Genomic DNA, 20,059 nt, shown 5'->3' on the forward strand with positions numbered 1-20,059 from the left:
TCAAGGCCTGAAATCACGCAAATGCCTGTCATAAATTTCAAACCTTTGACGGGGCAGCATCAGCAAATGGACAGGCCTACTTTATTCTATGAATCCATAAAGTAATTACATTGTCGGGTAATTATGAAAAGGAAATGATTAATGATCATGATTATGTTGGACGCAGTTGTTATGCTTGTTTTTACCTTCTTCTTCTGGTACTACGATGGTGAAGTTCCATTACAACAAATATTGAGTTTATTTTATGTGAATTTTCTTAAAAATTCAGGTTTATCACCCAGTATCAAAATCTTGGGGTCTCGCACACAAAATTTTAAAAAAAAAGGGATTTTGAATCTTTTACAATTTTTGCTGCTCATAGTAAATAGTTGATAGATTATAAGTCTCGTATCTTTGATGAAGAGTAGGCAGGAGGACGCCATTAGATAATAATCTCATTCAGAATACACTGACAAATATTGACGATAACATGGAAATCACATCCTATAAAGCTACATGGAATCAAGAACCCTTATCCTCGAGGCAAAAAACTTACAAAAAAGACAAATTTGCAATGAAACATTGCACATTTAAGAAACAACCGGTAAAACCGAGATAGGCAAATTCAAGCCAACGCATCTTCCGTTGTCGGAAGCGAGGGGGAAAGTGATGTACGAGATTCATCGTAATCTTCCCCTAAAGGAGATTGCTCCACCCTTATCTCCTCTATCATTTTAACAGCTTCAGTCATTGTGGGCCTTTTTTCAGGCTGTGGTACCACACAAGCCATCGCCACATGAAGCATCGACACCAATTCTTCCTCGATATTCTTGTACCTCAACAATTCTGGATCGAACACTTCTGCCGTCCACTCGTCCCGCACAACAGACTGAACCCATTTCGGTAAATCAATTGATGTTTCCTCCTCCCTAACTCTAGCCCGGTTAGGGGAAGAATGTTGTGATGGAACCTTCCCTGTGAGTACTTCTAGTAACAGCACTCCAAAGCTGTAAACATCGGACTTTTGTGAAAGTCTCTTGATTTCTGCTTGCTCTGGCGCTCTGTAGCCTCCCAATCTAGCTATGGCATGCACGGGATTCAAAAGTAACGACAACCCAAAATCCGAAATGCAAGAAACTCCATTTTTATCTAGTAATACGTTTGATGATTTCACATTGCCATGAGGAATTCTAGAAGCTGCATACTCTTCATGAATTCTTGCGAGCCCTCGAGCTGCCCCGAGAATTAAGCTGATTCTTGTAGTCCAATCCAGTGGTATTCTCCCAGGTCCTCTGTTTCCTGTCATCATCAAGAAATCAGTGTGAAAAAAGAATATATTAATTGATTGAAATTCTCAAATTTCATACCATGGAGAAGTGAATGTAAGCTCCCATTAGGCAGATAATCGTAAACAAGCAACTTCTCTTCCCTTGCATAATAATAGGCTCTAAATCTCACTATATTAGGATGTCTAATCTTTCCAATCACGTCCATGTACTGCTCAAACTCTTTCCTAGCACAAGGATTTGCATCCTTGAGCCTTTTGACAGCCACGATGCATCCATCATCAAGCACGGCTTTATAGACAGTCCCTAGACTCCCTTTACCAAGCAGTTCAGCCGATGCCCGGAGCAAATCTTCAAGTTCAAATTGCTTTTTCCTGTCAAAAAACACTAGTCTACTCTTATCAGTGGCATTTGTACCATCACTTTCTCCCCCTCCGGTATTAGCATACACTCTCTTTTCCCCCGAGTGGCCATTTCTTCTCTTCCCGCCCTCACTTCCCGTTATTGAATTTGAGTCTCTCGAGTACTTCCCACAGCAGTATGCTACCGCAAAAGACGCTATCACCAGTAAAAGGACTGAATTTGCCACCACTATTGCTATTATTGCTCCATTGCCGAGTCTTTTATGATGCTTGCTTGATGACTCTTCAATCGTTGTACTTGATGATGAGGGAAGAGAACTGGGATTTGACAGTACAGTTTGTGGTGATGCCGGTCGTCCACCGGTGTATGAACACTGGGGAAAAGGGTTGTTCCCACAGAGCCCTTCATTGCCAAAAAAACTCTTGTCACCGAATTTTGATTGTGAAGTCTTTGGAACCATTCCATACAGTTCATTGTTCGACAGATTCAATTGTTTAAGCTGTGGAAGTGAATCAAGCGAGTCTGGGATTGTCCCTGAAATCTCATTGTTTTGGAGGTGAAGAGTGAGCAAGCGGGATAATTTGGAGAGGTTGAACGGGATCGAACCTTGGAGATTGTTGTTGGAGAGATCAAGGCGAAGGAGCCGGTGGAGGGACCAAAATTCTAGAGGTATTTCGCCAGAAAAGTCGTTTCCAGAGAGGTAGATGAGCTTGAGGTTAATGCATCGGGAGATCGGAGTGAGGGTGCCATTCAGCCGGTTGCCACGCAAATCAATGAAACGTAGCTGGTCCAATGATGAGAGCGCGTCAATGGGGCCGCGGAGGTTAAGGTAAGGGAGGGAGAGGGTGGTCACACGGTCGTTGGTGCACTTCACGCCCGTCCAATTGGCCGCGCATGCTGTTGTGGTGGTGGTCCAGTTGGAGAGGAGTGTTCCGTGGAGGTCTGTTTGGGACCGGAAGAGGGAGAGGGCGTCGGTGTCGGTGGTGGCACCGGTATCGCTGAGGAGGAGTGGGAGGAGAAAAATCAAGTAGAGGTCCATATGTGAATGCTGGATTGAGCGACGATTGCATGGGAGAATAATGTTATTAGCTTAATATTGTTGGAGGGTACTTGAAGTTTCAAAAGTCATATTAATTGAAATGTAGAAATTTGGATTTACATAAATTTCGAATATATATATAATTCAATTTTTGCTAGGGAAATGATTAAGGAGGGAAGAAGCATGATGAGGGAGTTGGTTGTTCAAATGATTGCTGTTCTCCACTCCTTTGAATAAAGGAAAAAAGAAGATAAAATTCAATTATAATAATTGGGTACGTGGGATTGATGCACGCCATTCGAGATAATTTGCAGAATTTTTGCTTTTCAGATCACACATATATTTCGGGGAATCCTAATCTCTCCACTTTTACCAATTCAAGATTACGCCCGCTATTTCTTTTCTTTTCTTTTCTTTTCTTTTTTCAATAGTTTGCAAAAGAAAAGCAAATACTTTAAGTAGGAAACAAACAAAGTTATGTCGCCAAACCCGATGATGAAAATATCGATTTCAGAGACAAATATGTCACCTCTCCTCTGCCGGGAAAATTCAACATCGCTATTTTGGTTAGATTGGATCGATGTGAGAAAATCCTATTTGTTGCATAAAAATATTACTTTAGGGTTTCTTTCAATTAATTGATTCTGTTTCTCTCTAAAATTTATCATACAATTTCTGGGTAATGGGTTGGCTGTAGAATCCTTTGGGGTGTGTAACGAGATGAGATTTGATAGTTTTCCCATCACTTGAAATCTCATTCACTGACGGAAACAATAACTTCATCAATTGAAAGATTATTTGAGGAGGATGGGGTTACAATGTATAAAAAGAAAGCGTACATACCACAAGGATGCTGAACAAGATATGTCGAGTATTCTACGATATCAAGCATAGATTTGTCAACATATAAAGGGACTTTATGTCTCCTAATTAATTTCTTATTTCCAACGTCGAATAATAAAATTAATAAAAAAATAACTTATAAACCAATAAGGTTATACAACCAAATGAACAAGTCTTCTGAAATAGAACATTTCTTGAGTTTATAATATAATATTTATGTTTTCGTTGAGAGTCGACGTAATGGAAGAGACGACTTAAAAAAGATGTCATCGGATCAGTATCCGTAATTGTATAAAAAAACATGCTTATAATTTGGATTAAGGTGTATGATACATTGAAAGTCGAAATGTGTGTGAAAATCATCTAGAGTGGGTCGTCGTTGATATTAGCTTTTCAAATAGTGGACAATTAATACAAATGGCTCACATAGCTTATAGACTCATGAGATTATCACAACTTAATAGACAATCTTTCTGGGATGATACACCTCTTGAGTTATAAACTAACACTAACATTCAAGGCTTCAAGCAACTTGCAAATTTGATGCATTCTGCCATGAAAAAGCAAGGCAACAAAAAGGTAAGTTTCCACTAATAACTACGATAAAATTTTGTAATGCCCTAGATTGTATGTGGATAAAATGAAAAGATGAAGTGTTGATTGAAGGAAGAGACCGCACCCGCGCCCCTTCTGATGCCGCACCCGCGGTGCATGGACAGAAAATTGGTCATTTTACAGTAGGGTCACCGCACCCGCGGTCCAAGACAGAGTGCACCCGCGGTTGAGGGACAGAGAGTTGGGAATTAATTACAGAAATGACACCGCACCCGCGGTGCTAACGTAAACGCACCCGCGGTAATGTCACCGCACCCGCGGTCTTATATGTACCGCACCCGCGGTCGTCGAATTTCAGAAAATGAAAGGCATGCCGTGGGCACAGCGCACCCGCGGTGAAGAGTGACCGCACCCGCGGTGCTGCATGCGAGAAAGCCACCTTTGTTTCTCAAGTTGACACATGGCATGGTATATATATAGAAATGTGCTGATTCATTTCTCTCCACTTCCATCAGCTGAGAAACGAGAGAGAGTGGGGAGAAACTTCAATTCCTTATGCTTCAAGGTTATGATTTTGAAAGAATTACGCATCCAAACTTCATTTCAAGTATAGATTCTTGCTCCTTGCATCAAGGGCTTCAAAAGGGTATATGTTTTATTAAGTTCAGCATGTTTTGAAGTTGAGCTGTTAAAGGAAATCAGATTTGGTTTCTATTTTGTGTTCTTATGATTGTTGTGAACATATAGTGGAAAAAGAGATAGAAGGAATAATACTATATGTGATTGTTATGAATTTCCAGCATGTATGGAATTGAGATGGTGCAGATTTCAGAATAGTACATGTGATTCATGAAGATTTTGGATTATGGTTATTGATTTCTGTTATATGAGTTGATCGGTATATCGAGAATCCGCCGTTATGCCGTCGAAATTGCATTGAAATGAAATATTGAATCTCATGTGTATTGAGGTATACTAGAGCTTGATAGAATGTACATTGATGATGCCATTTCAGATTTGTATTGGCGACTTTGACATCGAGACTTCGATAGCGACAGAGATTGTGCGACGAAAGGTATAATGCATGTTTTGTTTGGGGAAGACACAACTCAAATGAGATTCAATTTGAGTTTCCCAACAAAATCACATACTAGAATTATTGTTTATCTTTTGATATGATTACGATTTATTTATAGATTTATATTCAAATCTCTTGATATGATGATGTCTTGTTTATAGATTTATATTCAAGCCTTTGAGATATGAGAGTTATTGACAGACTTGCCAAACTAGATGTTCGGTGGTATCGACGCTTCGGATCAGATTCACTCCGATTGTAGACATTCGATACAGACTTGACCGAAGTCTAGGAATAAGACGTACAGTTACCCCGATTGGGAGGGTATGTGACAGACAATGACGTCTTATTCACACCGGGATCCCTAGAGTAGAGTCGATTCGAGTCAAGACATGATTTGATTTGGGTTGCATGTTTAGATAGATCGGTTTCATAGACTATGGAGCCATTGTTATTGCTTTCATGCATGATTTATGATTTCGTATCAGCATGTATACATGTTTTATACTGGGATTTGTTCTCACCGGAGTTTCCGGCTGTTGTTATGTCTGTATGTGTGCATAACAACATGTGGGGCAGGATCAGGGTCGCGACAGAGATGAGAGATGGACATAGCGTGGTGATCACGGGCGTAGCAGACGAACTAGTAGTTGTACTTTTGATATGCACTGTATTTAATTACTGGTTTGTAGAATATGAATAAAACGAAGCATGTATATTATGTTTGTTGTAATGAAATAATGAATATAGAATTATCTTGTGCCTGAGTTATAAACATTTGAGTTAATGTTAAAAGCAAAATTTAGACCCGTATTTTTGAGCAATGATCCGACTAATCCCGAAAAGAATTGAGTTAGATCCCGGGTCCCCACAAATCTTATACTCTTTGATGTGCTGGGTAAGGGGATAAGGTAAGATAAAGAGGTGGTTTTGGAGTTAAATCTTTGTTTGGTTATTTTTTCAGTAAACTCATTGTATCAAGCAAACAAAGGACTAATTGGTATTAATTATTAAACGTGGTCAATTAAACCCACCTATACCTCCTTGGACTAACAATTCATATTTTAATAACTTATTTATCGATGATTCAATAATCATATCTTTAATACCAAACGTGGCCCTAGATTTATATTATTACAACATAGTAGCCTCACTAATAATGTATACATGGCGGCCCAAAAAAATTAAAGGGCCGACCCGAAAGGAACCACAATATGACATAATATGCTCGTTATCACATTAAAAAAATAAAATGTCCTATAAAATTAATTAAGAAATTATCATGATAGATTAAGAAGTTGCGACGCTAAGATAGATATATATTATTTCCTTGAATATTCGAACTCATTTTCATATATTTGTCCATGACAAATTGAAAATTTCATGGAGAATATGAAGCCCAAGGTTTGGATGTTTCGACGTTGATCAAGATCTATCGAAATTGTTACTATGTTTAATTAACTTCTTTTGGAGCAATTTCAGCTTATCATTTGTGTGTGGCATCTAGAGTAATCATACTGCATTATCATTTGATGAAACTGTATCGTGTTTTTCATTTCTTCCTTTGTGAAACATTACAGGAAATGTTCATGGCGGGGACAGATACCACCACCAGTACACTAGAATGGGCCATGGCGGAGCTCCTCCGCAACCCCCAAACTCTTCGAAAACTCCAATCCGACCTCCGAACCCTAATACCACCTGACAAAAAGCTCGAAGAACAACACCTAGATCACCTCCCATACCTAAAAGCAGTCATCAAAGAAACACTAAGACTTCACCCACCCCTCCCATTTTTAGTCCCCCACATGGCCATGGATCCATGCAAGATGTCAGGCTACTATATCCCGAAAGAAACCCAAATTCTTGTTAACGTTTGGGCCATTGGAAGAGACCCTAAAACGTGGAAAGACCCTTTGGAGTTTAAACCAGAGAGGTTTCTGGACCCAAGCATGATTGATTACAAAGGGCAGAACTTCGAGTATATACCGTTCGGATCAGGGCGTCGGATGTGCCCGGCCATGCCTCTTGCCTCTCGCTTGCTGCCAATGGTTGTGGGCTCGGTGGTGCACTTGTTTGATTGGGCGTTGGCGGGTGGGATGAGGCCTGATGAAATGGATATGAGCGAAAAGAGTGGGTTTACTTTGAGGAAAGGAATTTCACTGAAGGCCATACCAGTTCCGTATCAAGACAACAAGTGCTAGTTTGTAAATTAGAATTACTGAATACAAGATGGCCTGTAATATCTAAATCAAAATTGTAATATGTATATTATTAAATAAAGAAATATTACTTTTAAAATAAAAACCATTTCAAGAGGTTAATATATAGGCAAAAACTTGTGTGAGACGGTCTCACGAGTCGTATTTTGTGAGGCAGATATCTTATTTGTGTTATTCATGAAAAAATATTACTTTTTATGCTGTGAGTATTACTTTTTGTGTGAATATCGGTATGATTGACACGTCTCACAGATAAAGATTCGTGATATATATATTCACCAACTCGTATCAACATTAATTAGAGATACCTGCCTATTATGGAAAACAAAAAATAAATTACTTATGTTGTGATTTTCCTAATATGCAACCTGGAATCTACGGATTCAGGGATTAATGCATTAGGGCAAGGTATCCTCCTTACATGTTAAGGCAGACTCTCCTCCTAGATTTTGAAATTTTACGTGATGTTATTCAAGAGTAGTATGGTCCAGGGGTGATGCCAATCAATCGACCAGAGTTTCATAAATCGTATCCTGATTTTATTGATCGGGAAAACCCTTATCAACAAGGATATCATATCTCAAACTTTACGTTGTACTCAGAGGATGATGGCCATTCTAGGGTGGAGTATGTAGCGAGGTTCACAATCCAATGCAGTGAATTAGTAGATTTGGATAATTTTGCTAATCACAAGCTACGATTGTTCTCTAATTCCATGATTACCCCCGCTTTCACATGGTATGCATTATTGCCCTGAAATTCCATCATGACTTGGCATGACATGGAGCGCCATTTTCATACTCAGTTTTTAAACTGTCTCTGAAATCATCATAGCAGAATTATCAAGGTCAATACCGAAGTATGGGGAATTTGCAAATTCATATGCAGATTTAATAAGGTGAGGAGTAGTTGCAGGGTGTTTCTTCCTGAGTTTGAATATGGAAAAATTTCACAGTGAGGGATTGATTTTGAGCTTAGAAAGAAATTTCAACGGACGAAAATCCATAATTTTTACGAACTTGTTGAAAAAGTATAAAAGTACAAGGAGAAATTGTGTGAAGAAAATCATAAAAATATAACTATTGTAGGGTCTTACATCCAAGAGGTTGAAGGGGTTGTCTTGACGAAAGTAGCAAATTTTGGATCTCGTGTGGTTCTATTACTATACAACGAGAGTTAGGAATCTTCCAAAAAAAGAAAAAAAACAATCCTCCAGTCTAAGTGTTGTATACATTCATCAAATGTGGGAGAAAACTTTGACTACTTAGTGGAGGAGAAAGTTGTAACATTTACCTCGTGTCACAAGTTACCAACTAAAGAAGAGGTAACAATGAGATATTACTGTAAGTATCACAACTCTTTCGATCATAACATCAGTATTTGTTGGGCTTTTAAGAATGTCATACAATAAATAATTAACAAGAGGGTCTCAAAATTTTCTGAGAAAAAAGAGACAATGACAATGGATGAAGATCATTTTCTTTCAATAGTCAATGTGAATGTGAATAACACTTATTTACGTGTTTTAATCAAAGAAATGAGGAGGAATACAGTTGAAGACAAATCTTTCAGGCCACGAGGTGTTATAAAAAAATATTGGGTACCAACTAAGATGCTATTTGAATTTTAAAGACAAAAGAACATAAAGTTTCCAAGGAAATTATCATCATTATAGTAGTATAGATGGAGGAATACAAGGTATTATGGGGGATCCATGGCTAAAAAACAGGTGAACTAGTGGTATCTTGAAAGAAGTGGGTTTACTAAAACAATGAATGATGGAAGAAGAGCTGACTAATAGACATTCAAGAGGTTGTCTTGGAAAACACCATCTCCTATTAATCATCAAAGAGATGAGAGGAAGCCTCATTTTATTGTTCCTCCCATGATGGTCCCTGGCGAACTGTGACGGTACATGGAACATCAAAAGTTTCCAAAGCCCATCTCCCTGACACAAAAGCAAAGGTTTTTAAGGGAGAGGGGCTTTTGAATCGACAAAGTGCGAAGATAAACCAAGCAAACATTGAACATACAAGCCTCGTTCACACAAAATCTAAAAAATTCAGAAAACGCTCGGTAATTTATTTGTTTATGCGTTCAAATAAAATTTTAAAATTCCAAGACTAGTTTAATCTATTATGTATGATAGTTTATACAAAGGTAGATTTTTTAAATGTTATTATATGGCATGAATTTAATATTATATAATGGTGACAAAAGAATTTATTAAGTTGGTCGCGCGTCATGGACCAAGCAATTAGATCAGATGTCGATTTTGCTACTTCTACCTACTCATTGAAGAGTATTTGGTAGTTTCGTTATACACACTCTCAAATCCAATTTATATTATAGTTTTTTTTATCAATTAATTATCAACCAAAAATTATTTAATCAATATTGGGTTTGGCATATATTGATCACGACAAATTGAAATGCTCGACTGTAAAAATGGCTTCTTCTTCTTTCTTTCATTTGGTCCCCAGTTATAAATTGTCAAACTAGGACATTGCAGGCCGGCCGATCATTGAATAGCATCTAGAAACATGCGCTACTACACCTACTATTTTGAAAAAATATTCAATGCATTAATTTTTTTAGGAAAAAAAATTATCTAATTAGATTTAAACTGTTCATATATCTATACATATACATTCATACCATTTGGTAAATGGTATGGATTAAGGAATATCATTACATTATCGATTTGAGTTTTGACTCGAGTTAGAAAAATAGTTATGTTCGTCTCACAAATCAATAATTGATCATTAAACAAGATCAAAAATAGCTTGATCGAACGTGATCTGGCAACGATTTATATTGATTTTGTTTCATTAAAGGCAAATTAATTCAGCAAACATTGCATCTTCTAGCATGCAGATTCTTTCTTTGACTAACAAGAAACAAACAATTTCATATCAGGAAGATATAACATGGAAACTTTTTCCTATATTTAATTAAATACATGTTTTATCGACATTTTTCATACACGAAATTTATGACTAAATCATTAGAGTTAAAACAAAGGATCGATAATTAATTTGTTGGGTAATTAATAATAGTTATTTTGATATATAACATTAGATAAAAATAAGAAATAATAATTAAAAGGTGGATTAAATAATTTATTTTCGCATTGAAGTTTGTAAACTGAGAAAATATTAAATACGATAGGTTCAATCAAAAGCGGACAAGAGAATCTTCTCACCGCAACGCCTATATAATAAATTTGGGAGAAATTTACGAGTGAGAAGTAAAGAAAGACTCGTAAACATGCAGTGGGAGTTGACCATCGTCTATTGTTGCCTTCTTATTGTCGTATCTATCCTCTTCCTCCTCCGCCAGCAGCGGAGCTCCGCCACCGGGAGGCTGCCGCCAGGTCCACCGGGATGGCCGGTGATCGGAAACATGTTCGACCTCGGTTCCATGCCGCACATAACTCTAGCTGGGCTACGGAAAGATTATGGCCCAGTTGTCTGGCTAAGGATCGGCTCTATCAACACAATGGTGCTGCTCACCGCAGAAGCCGCGACGGAATTGTTCAAGAATCACGATGCGAACTTCGCAGAGCGAACGATCACGGAGGTGATGAAGGTTCATGACTTCAACAAGGCGGCTGTCTCCCTCGCTCCATACGGTCAATACTGGCGGGTGATGAAGCGTGTGATGACTGTTGAAATGTTGGTTCAGAAAAAGATCAACGAGACCACCGCTATCCGGAGGCGGTGCATTGCAGAAATGGTGGAATGGATTGGAAAAGAAGCCACCGTCGACAGCACAGTCTCACCCGCTGGGATACACGTGGCACGGTATGTGTTCTTGGCTTCTTTCAACATGCTGGGGAATTTAATGCTGTCCCGTGATCTGGTGAGCCCTGAATCGGCGGAAGGGTCCGAGTTTTTTTCGGCCATGACCGAGTTTATGGAGTGGTCGGGGCATCCGAACATCGTCGATCTGTTTCCATGGCTGAAACGGCTGGATCCGCAGGGTCTGAGGCGAAAAGCTGAGGAAGGGATGGGGAGGACAATGAAGATTGTGGGGCAATTCGTGGCGGATAGGTTGAAGGAGCAAAACGTTGCAGGAGGGAATAAGGATTTTCTGGAAGTGTTGCTGGCAAGTGAAGGGAATGGGGGTGATAAGATTTCAGACCACGACTTAAATATAATGATCATGGTAAACGCAATCATCTTTCATGGCCATTCAGTTATTTTAATAAGTCGATTGATTTGCCACTTTTAAATCGAATGGAGGTTTACTTTATATACACGTTCCATCTTTATTGATCAAGATTTCAAGTTCAAACATAATGAACAAGAGATATCAGGTTTCCTTACAACCCGACCTTTTTTAAATTAAAACCTGCTTATTTCTCTCTTTCGGAACCATACAAAACAACATCTTTCGAATGTTTACAAAGACAACATCAAAATGGAGTCTAAAATTGCAAATTTACGAGTTTTTAAGTCTTATTGCCGATTCAAATTCATGTTATTTAGAAAGAAACTGAAAATGTCCATCGATTCAATGCGCCTTGTCATTTACTAATTTGGTTTGATTTTCTCAGGAGGTGTTTCTGGCCGGTTCAGAAACAACAAGCAGCAGCACCGAGTGGGCCATGGTCGAGCTGCTCAGCCACCCGGAGTCAATGACGAAGGCCAAAAACGAACTCGCCCAGGTAGTCGGAAAGAGCAACAAATTTGACGAGAATCACATCGAAAATCTACCATACTTGCAAGCTGTGATAAAGGAAACCCTCAGACTACATCCTCCGATTCCATTCCTGGTTCCTCGAAAAGCAATTCAAAATGCCGACTTCATGGGATACAAAATTCCCAAAAACACGCAGGTTTTCGTGAACGCTTGGGCGATCGGAAGGGACCCGGCTTGCTGGGATGACCCTTTATCTTTCAAACCGGAAAGATTTTTAGGCTCGAATATTGACTACAAAGGGCAGCATTACGAGCTGATTCCTTTCGGCGCTGGCAGGAGGATGTGTGCCGGGATTCCTCTGGCTCACCGAATGCTTCACCTTGTGTTGGGTTCTTTGCTCCATGAGTTTGACTGGGAAGTTAATGAGATTGGTCGGAAAGGATTGGTGGACTCGAGAGAGAGGATGGGGGTGACTGTCCGGAAATTGGTGCCGCTGGAAGCCATGCCTACCAAATCCTCGATATGATGCCCGAGCTAAAGTAATCAATAACGTAGCTCTCTGATATGAATTTTAGTCTTGTTTGGTGTCCATTACCGCTTATGCCAAAATGTACTTTCATTTGATTGAATTGAGCGGTACTTGAAATATAACCGTTCAAAGATACTGATATAAAAAAAAAAATTCTAAAAAAATAAGAGGTGATCGAGAACCCTTGGAAGGATCTAGTTCATAAATCACAATGGACGTATGTAGTATTCTGGATCAGAGATGCATCCATACAAATGGTCACACTTTGTAATCATATATGTTCAGATCATCTTTGATCAATGTGTTTGCCCAACAACAACATATATGTTGTTGCATCCTAGCTCGACCAGTTCGATTCAGTAGATGATAAACAGCAGTAGTAGGAGTCCGAGTTGATGTCCAGACTTGTTTCTAGTAGATTGGTTGTAAATCTGTCATTTGTCATCCTAAATGAGTGAGATTGTTACAAGTCTTATATAGTTGAGAGTGTGATATCAACGTTTCTACAACATGTTTGTATAAATCAAAAATATCTAGTTAAACCTCACGAAAATGAAGGAAGGAGAAACATAGAGAGATTTGGTCATCAAACTTTAAAAAAAAACTCGTTTTTTTTATAATTAGTTTTGATATACACATACTTTCAAAATATTGTTGCATCAATTTGTGTTATGTCAACATTTATATAAAATTTACTCAATAGATCAATATAGATTAAGAATAATTTCATCGGTTGATACTGAATCAAGAAACATATGTTGAAAAGTTCCAAACATATCCTAACATTTTTCTAAAAATTAAAATAAAATAAATCTAATACTATGTATGCTTAAGTTTAATGTCTTGATTTTTTTTTCCTCTTATGAAATGTCTAAATCGTGTTATTTATATGTTATATTCTATTTTTTTTAGAACTTACTTAATCTTACAATCGTATCTTGTGATATCCGTACAGAATTTGTTCGAAGCAAGTCTTAATGAAATTATCGATTTTATTGGGATGAAAAAATTCAAAACTTAGAATATTTATTTTTTAATTGTGGAATAGAAAGTTTATCAAATGGGGATGTAGCTCAGATGGTAGAGCGCTCGCTTAGCATGCGAGAGGTACGGGGATCGATACCCCGCATCTCCAAACTTGTTTTAAGTTATTATATAAGGAAGAAAGGTAATATCGTTTTGAGATTATTAATGTGAACTTTTATCAAAATGATTCAAATTTTAGAGGGAAATAAATTTTTTTTAGATAAATTTTATATGAATATATTTATTTATACAAATAGAACATAAATAATTTTGTTTTATTTTGAAAAACCTTCTCACCATTCCCCAAAACAAATCCGAACAGCTGTACCTTGAGAATTTGGAGAGTAATGGCGGAGCACTTGGCGTCCATCTTCGGTACGGAGAAGGATAGGGTGAATTGTCCCTTCTACTTCAAGATCGGCGCGTGCCGCCACGGAGACCGCTGCTCGCGTCTGCACACGAAGCCCAGCATCAGCCCCACGCTTCTGCTTTCCAACATGTATCAACGCCCTGATATGATCACGCCTGGTGTCGATCCTCAAGGCCAGAGCATCGACCCTAAGAAGATCCAGTCCCACTTCGAGGTTCCGTTAGTTTACCCTTCAGTTTTCCGTTACATCTTCCCCTAAACCTTTATAAATTCATATACGATTAATTGTCTCTGCTATTAAAAATTTTGATGCAATCTTTTTTTGTTATGCAATGTAGGATGTTCTTATTTTACTAGATATTGAATCTGATCGACTAAAAACTAGCTCGTAAGCTGTTGGAGTGGGACCGGAATACAAGGTTAAATCAAGCTCGACTCCGTTACACCCCTGACCCTGGTTTTGTCCGAGAGAAATCTCTCTAGATGCTGTCGTTTTTGCCTTTCCTTTTAGTTTTCTCACACGCTGTTCCCACACATTTGGTAATAATTGAATTGTCTGTGTCTCGCCATTAGAGTATAATTTGGTGACACTTCTTGATGTTTTTTAAATTTGATTTGTCACTTGTTCACTCATTCTGTCACTGCCAGTGCCGTGCATCCCATGTCTTAAATTTGGAATTCAAGTATAATTTTGGTTACTTGATTTACTGGTCTCAATTTTCTTTTCACAAACCATCAAAGTGTGGAACTTGTATATATGCTTATTTGATAATTTTCGAACAAACAGGACTTCTACGAAGATTTGTTTCAGGAGCTGAGCAAGTACGGGGACATCCAGAGCCTAAACATCTGTGATAATTTGGCTGACCACATGGTAGGCAATGTGTACATTCAGTTTCGGGAGGAAGACCAAACTCAAGCTGCACTTCAGAATCTCATAGGAAGATCTTATGAAGGCTAGTTCTTCTCATTAGTGTCCACAATTTTCACTGTTAAAAAATAGGTTACTGACAAGACACTAAGATATTCGAGGTCAGGTCTCTAAATTCTCTGGAGGATAGTGAACTTGTTTGCAGAGGATCCATCATAAATCACGTAAATAATGGGGCTAAATTTGTTATGAGAGATCAACAAGGTTTTTTATGTCTTTCAAATTTTTTTTTTTTTTTGCAGAACCTGTGCATATTTTACCTACATGTATGTCTAGCATTAACAGGAGTCTTTTAAATTCAGTAGATCGCATGATTCTTTCTTTCTTAAGAGTGCTGGTATTTGACTTTTTAGGGCGCCCAATCATCGCCGACTTCTCTCCTGTGACGGATTTCCGTGAAGCGACCTGTAGGCAGTATGAAGAGAATGTGTGCAATCGAGGTGGATACTGCAATTTTATGCATCTGAAAAAGATAAACAGGTCAGTCTTAAAACCGAATTTGTTCTCCATACTTTTCTTTGAGCTCCACTCAATTTGGTTGTTGATTGATCCATTTGTTTTCTGAAGAGAGCTGCGGCAACAATTATTTCGGAGTAGAAGAAGGCATGGTCGCAGTAGAAGCCATAGCCATAGCCATAGCCCTCGCCATCGTCACTATAATGAGCAGCATGGTTCTGAAAGAAGAGGTGATCATCGCCACCATGATAGAGGTAGAAGGCCTCGAAGCAGAGGTCTTGGTCGAAGGAGTGGACGAAGCAGAAGCCCTGAAGGAAGGAGAAACAAGGGTTCAGTAAGGGAAAGCAGTGTTGAGAGAAGGGCTAAAATTGAGCAATGGAACAAGGAAAGAGAGCAGGAAGAATCTGCCAGAGATGACAATAATAAATTTGATGGTAGTGGTGATAGATATGAGCGTAATGATGAGAAGGGCAACGATAATAATCTGCACCCACCCCAGCAAAGAAGTGAAAGTTATGACCTGTAATGTCATTCCAGCTATTATGGTCTGTCTCCTTTTCTCTGTTCATTTCTCTCTTATCGTACTACTTTTTGCTATTTGTTCAGAGATTTCTTTTGTTAAATATGGGCGGCTTTGAGAAAAAAAGGCTTAGTGCGCATTTTCCACTGTGTAGGTCAGGAAGGTTCATTCTCCTGTGGTATCCTAGAAAACCAAAATCTCTGTTCTCTCTGTTTCCTCCTCCAAAGATACTCACGTATGCCTTTACATAAGGAAACCTGTTTAACAGCTATCAACACATGTTTCCATCCCCCTGATGCTATAACTTGAATATTCTATCATCTCTTCGATTTGTCCTCAAAAAAATCTTTCATTACCTAAATTTAATTTTGAGTTTTCTTTAAAAAGTAAAACAGTTAAGGTTTGACCGTATGGTTACACAGCAGTTTTAACTGCTAATTTTGAAGGAAAAAACTCAAAGATAACCTAATTCATATGTTTTTTTTCATTTCAACTCATAACAGCGTCTAGTTTAATTTAACATGGGAAGTAGCAGTATTTCTTCAGCATCTTCCTATCTTGTTGCAAACATGATTATATATGCTTATTTTATGGTGCTTCTTCCACTTTCTGCACATTTCCACACGAACAAAGCATTATATTTGTCTCGTAAAAGGTATTTCTCACGGATTAATGATTCACATTTTCCCACTCGAGTAGTGTTTGTGTTTTAACTTGAAGTTCAACAAATTATTCTCTTTACCATCCATAATCTTGCATATGACATGTGATTCTGAGAATAAAAATATAATAACAAGGTAAGTTTCCACACCTGTATGCCATCTATTTATTAGTATAAATACCATTTAATACAGTTTTAAGTTTTGCAGGGTCAGGCATTCCTGCTGGTGCACACCGTTTTCTATAGCAGCTTATATTGATATTTGACTACAGGTTTGGAGGTTTTTTCTGCAGAGAAAGATACTTGAATTTGGCTGCTGGAGAACACAGTACAATGCCTCTTCTGATGTTATCCTTTTCTATGCATGATTGATTTTAGTTGGGGACAGACGATTCGGTTCACTTAAGAATATCGCCAAGCTATTTTTGCGCTGTTCCAATTCCACCGGATTATTGTCTCTTATTTATCCAAGACTATCCAAGGAAACCAAACTTTGTGTTCTGTATTATTCTAGTATTCGACTATATTTGATGTATTATCAATATTGTGGACAACTATGTGCACAACTGAAAGGTTTGATTATCTTTTTGTAGTGAAATTGTGAAACTTGTGTTGCTTGATGTGAATATTTGCATGGTGTTGATTGATGACCTTAATCTATATAACCCGTAAAGTGTGGTTAACTGTTATCGTACCTTTTTTACACTCAAAGAGACGAATAAAGAGTTGAAATTTATTATCTATAAATAATTATAGAACTGATTTTGATACTAAAATGGATAAGAACTTAAAATTGTACCCTACTAGGCGTGCATCACCAAAAATGAATATTTCTATCTTATAATTATCTTTTTGGGGTGAACATAAAAATTTTCGTACAATTTTTTTTTTTTTGAAATCCTATTATAGGGAGCTGGCAGGACTCGAACTTGAGTTTTGTACAGCTTATTTTTTAAAAATAAAATTCGCACAACGTAGTTTTTGTAGTATAACTTAGACGGTGGAGTTTCTGTCGAACATCTTTCTCCAATCTGTCCCTATTTTTTGTCCAAGTTTCCACTTTTTTTGTCAATGCTTCATTGCTCGTTTTCTTTTTATTATTTTTTTTCTTCTGTAAAGTGATCATTTTGAATTTGTCGAGAATCACGAGGGGTAGGGGGTGGTGACCGACCGCTTCACACGGTTGGGTGAGAATATCAAGGTTGGGACTGGGAGGTAAGGACCACCTCTCTCACGTGACCAGCTTATTTTTTTTTATATATCCATCCTTCTGTTACGTTGATAATGTCGGATACAATTTTAGAATCATAATTTTTATTTAGTTTTTAATATACTACTATTTTACTGGGTACATGCATTTAAATTTTAATGATCTTCGTGACAATTTAGGAATCCCATTTGTTGATTTAATTTTGATTCAACAAATTTAGAACTATAGGAATACGTTTTGACCATGTGAAATGCAACAATATAGATTCATAATCTCCCTTCCAAAAAATAATCTTGTAATCTATGGTCGAGTTTGCTCACCAAATTTGTTGTGTTTTTTTGTTCCTTACTTTTTATAATTATCTTAGTAATTGCAATTTTTGAAACCGGCACCTTTTTTTTATAACAACCATCAAGTGTTCTCATTTTAATAAATTCTTCGAGAAAAAAAAATAAGTCTTTTGTGAGACAATCTCACGAATTTTTTTCTGTGAAACGGATCAACCCTACCAATATTCACAATAAAAAGTAATATTCTTAGCATAAAAAATAATATTTTTTTATGGATGACCCGAATAAGATATTCATCTCACAAAATACCACCCTTGAGACCGTCTCTCACAAATTTTTGTCAAAAAAAAAAGGCAATTGGTTGTTTGGATAAAGTTAAAAATATCAATTTTGTCGTTAACAAACAAATGATTGGCGGTTCTTTCTCTTCATCAATCATCACTTTTCACAAAATTGACAAATATAATTTTAGTAATATCTATGAGACGACACTAGTGCATGGAAATATATTTTAAAATAATTTACATAGCACATAACAAATTAACCACCGTTTTTTTTTCTTTTTGAGAATTAATGAGCAGACCTAAAGAAAGCCGTACATCATCCTTCCACTCCTTTAGGGACAGTTAAGATCATTGATGAGACTTCGATAATTTGATCTTATGCAGTTATGCTGATATCATTCTTGTAACTTTTGTATATTTTTATAATGGTGAGATGGTGACAGTGTCGGAGCTAGGAATATGGCTCTATCCGATCTAACATTTTAAATTTTAGAATATTTCAATATTTTAAATTAATCTACCGGAACTAATATCGTGTTAATCCAAAATTATACAAAATATACATATAAAATTTAAAAAAAAAATTAGGCAGCCTGGGTATTAATACATGTGGCTCCGCCAGTGGATGGTTATGTAAAATTTTTGTTGAAATATTAATATTTTTAATTTAATAATTTTTTACTCAATGTATTAATTTGATATTTAAAAAACACAATATTTAAAACATAATTAAAAAGTATACATAATTAAAAAATTAGACATAATTAGAAAAAAAATAAACATATTAAAAATTACAAATAATTATAAAATATATTTCTGCTATAGCAATCTTCGTATGTTCTTTTTCATAGCATTGTGTTTCTTCTACTTTTATTTCTTATGGTTTTTTAAATGTATAAATAATGTCAATTTATAGGAGTATGGTTTTATGGTTTTGTATTTTCAAAATATGACCTATTTTTCTTCTTAAATCAGAATTTTTTTTCTAATATTTATATTTTAATGAGTTTTAAAAATGAAATTTGACCAAAATCAACCAATTTTTCCGGTCCGTTAACACCCCATATTGTTGAATTTATTTACCAATAAGAAATAAACAATAGCTGACCAGTCTGGCTGCTGAGAACCCACGTGTGAGTCTCTTCCTAACGTATCTTCAATGCTACGCCGCTTCAAAAGCCTGTTTTATTGTCGACTAATCTATTCACACGTGTCACGCGTGCCATCCTCTTCCCACACTAGGATTAATTTCCTCTTAATTTGATGTACTAAATCCAATGTTATGTCCCTCTGTAAAACGTCAATCTTTTTTAAAACAAAAAACAAAATTATCCCAAAGCAAAATCTGACAAAAGACGTTGCTTATTTAGTAAATCGAATTGCAGACTTACTTCAAATTACTTTTCGTAGTCAGAAATCAAATATATGTAATTCCAATCTAATTCTTTTACCACATTACAAAATATATTTCTTTTCTCAAATTTCTTTCTTCCTCGCATGACCCACTAACTGTAAGATACTATCCAAATAACTTACATCCGACAATTCGACAAATTATTGTATTATATTATAAACATAATTTAAACACAAAAATTATTGTACTTAACCATCTATTCCGCCAAAATTTTAATACTACAAAATATATTTATTTCTCCCTTGTAAAGGACCCATTAACTGTAAGATATTACTATCCAAAAAACTTTCATCCAAAATCTTCGAGATATTATTATATTTTATTATAAACATTTTTTTCATTTTATTTATCAAATT

The 20,059-nt window shown here is 36.8% G+C and overlaps 4 protein-coding genes and 1 non-coding gene across 9 annotated transcripts; 4 read left to right on the top strand and 1 right to left on the bottom strand.

Annotated features, from left to right (window-relative positions):
* Positions 1 to 421: 421 nt before the first annotated feature.
* Positions 422 to 2,791, bottom strand: LOC142551844 (leucine-rich repeat receptor-like protein kinase PXC1). The gene is made up of 2 exons (XM_075661278.1): positions 1,347 to 2,791; positions 422 to 1,278 (listed from the first exon to the last, which is right to left on the bottom strand). The coding sequence occupies exons 1-2, from the start codon at positions 2,665 to 2,667 to the stop codon at positions 605 to 607; spliced, it is 1,995 nt and encodes a 664-aa protein (XP_075517393.1). The 5' UTR covers positions 2,668 to 2,791; the 3' UTR covers positions 422 to 604.
* Positions 2,792 to 6,774: 3,983 nt separating this feature from the next.
* LOC142550768 (cytochrome P450 76A1-like) lies at positions 6,775 to 7,347 on the top strand. Its single transcript, XM_075659831.1, has one exon. The coding sequence runs from the start codon at positions 6,775 to 6,777 to the stop codon at positions 7,345 to 7,347; it is 573 nt and encodes a 190-aa protein (XP_075515946.1).
* A 3,215-nt stretch (positions 7,348 to 10,562) lies between these two features.
* On the top strand, positions 10,563 to 12,915 carry LOC142551845 (cytochrome P450 76A2-like). The gene is made up of 2 exons (XM_075661279.1): positions 10,563 to 11,535; positions 11,927 to 12,915. The coding sequence occupies exons 1-2, from the start codon at positions 10,636 to 10,638 to the stop codon at positions 12,536 to 12,538; spliced, it is 1,512 nt and encodes a 503-aa protein (XP_075517394.1). The 5' UTR covers positions 10,563 to 10,635; the 3' UTR covers positions 12,539 to 12,915.
* A 688-nt stretch (positions 12,916 to 13,603) lies between these two features.
* TRNAA-AGC (transfer RNA alanine (anticodon AGC)) lies at positions 13,604 to 13,676 on the top strand. Its single transcript has one exon. It is a non-coding gene; the product is annotated as a tRNA-Ala (tRNA).
* A 167-nt stretch (positions 13,677 to 13,843) lies between these two features.
* On the top strand, positions 13,844 to 17,131 carry LOC142551846 (splicing factor U2af small subunit B-like). Of its 5 annotated transcripts, none has more exons than XM_075661283.1 (5): positions 13,844 to 14,151; positions 14,725 to 14,893; positions 15,222 to 15,348; positions 15,436 to 15,869; positions 15,999 to 17,131. In XM_075661283.1, exons 1-4 carry the CDS (start codon positions 13,915 to 13,917, stop codon positions 15,848 to 15,850), a joined length of 948 nt encoding a protein of 315 aa, XP_075517398.1. In that variant the 5' UTR covers positions 13,844 to 13,914; the 3' UTR covers positions 15,851 to 15,869; positions 15,999 to 17,131. The 5 variants fall into 5 exon arrangements, with proteins under 5 accessions (XP_075517398.1, XP_075517399.1, XP_075517400.1 ...); XM_075661284.1 differs by having other exon boundaries at positions 16,714 to 17,131; XM_075661285.1 differs by having other exon boundaries at positions 16,799 to 17,131.
* The last annotated feature ends 2,928 nt before the right edge of the window (positions 17,132 to 20,059 follow it).

Source organism: Primulina tabacum, chromosome 7 (genome assembly GCF_025594145.1).
Source record: "Primulina tabacum isolate GXHZ01 chromosome 7, ASM2559414v2, whole genome shotgun sequence".
In the NCBI taxonomy this organism is placed as follows: domain Eukaryota; kingdom Viridiplantae; phylum Streptophyta; class Magnoliopsida; order Lamiales; family Gesneriaceae; genus Primulina; species Primulina tabacum.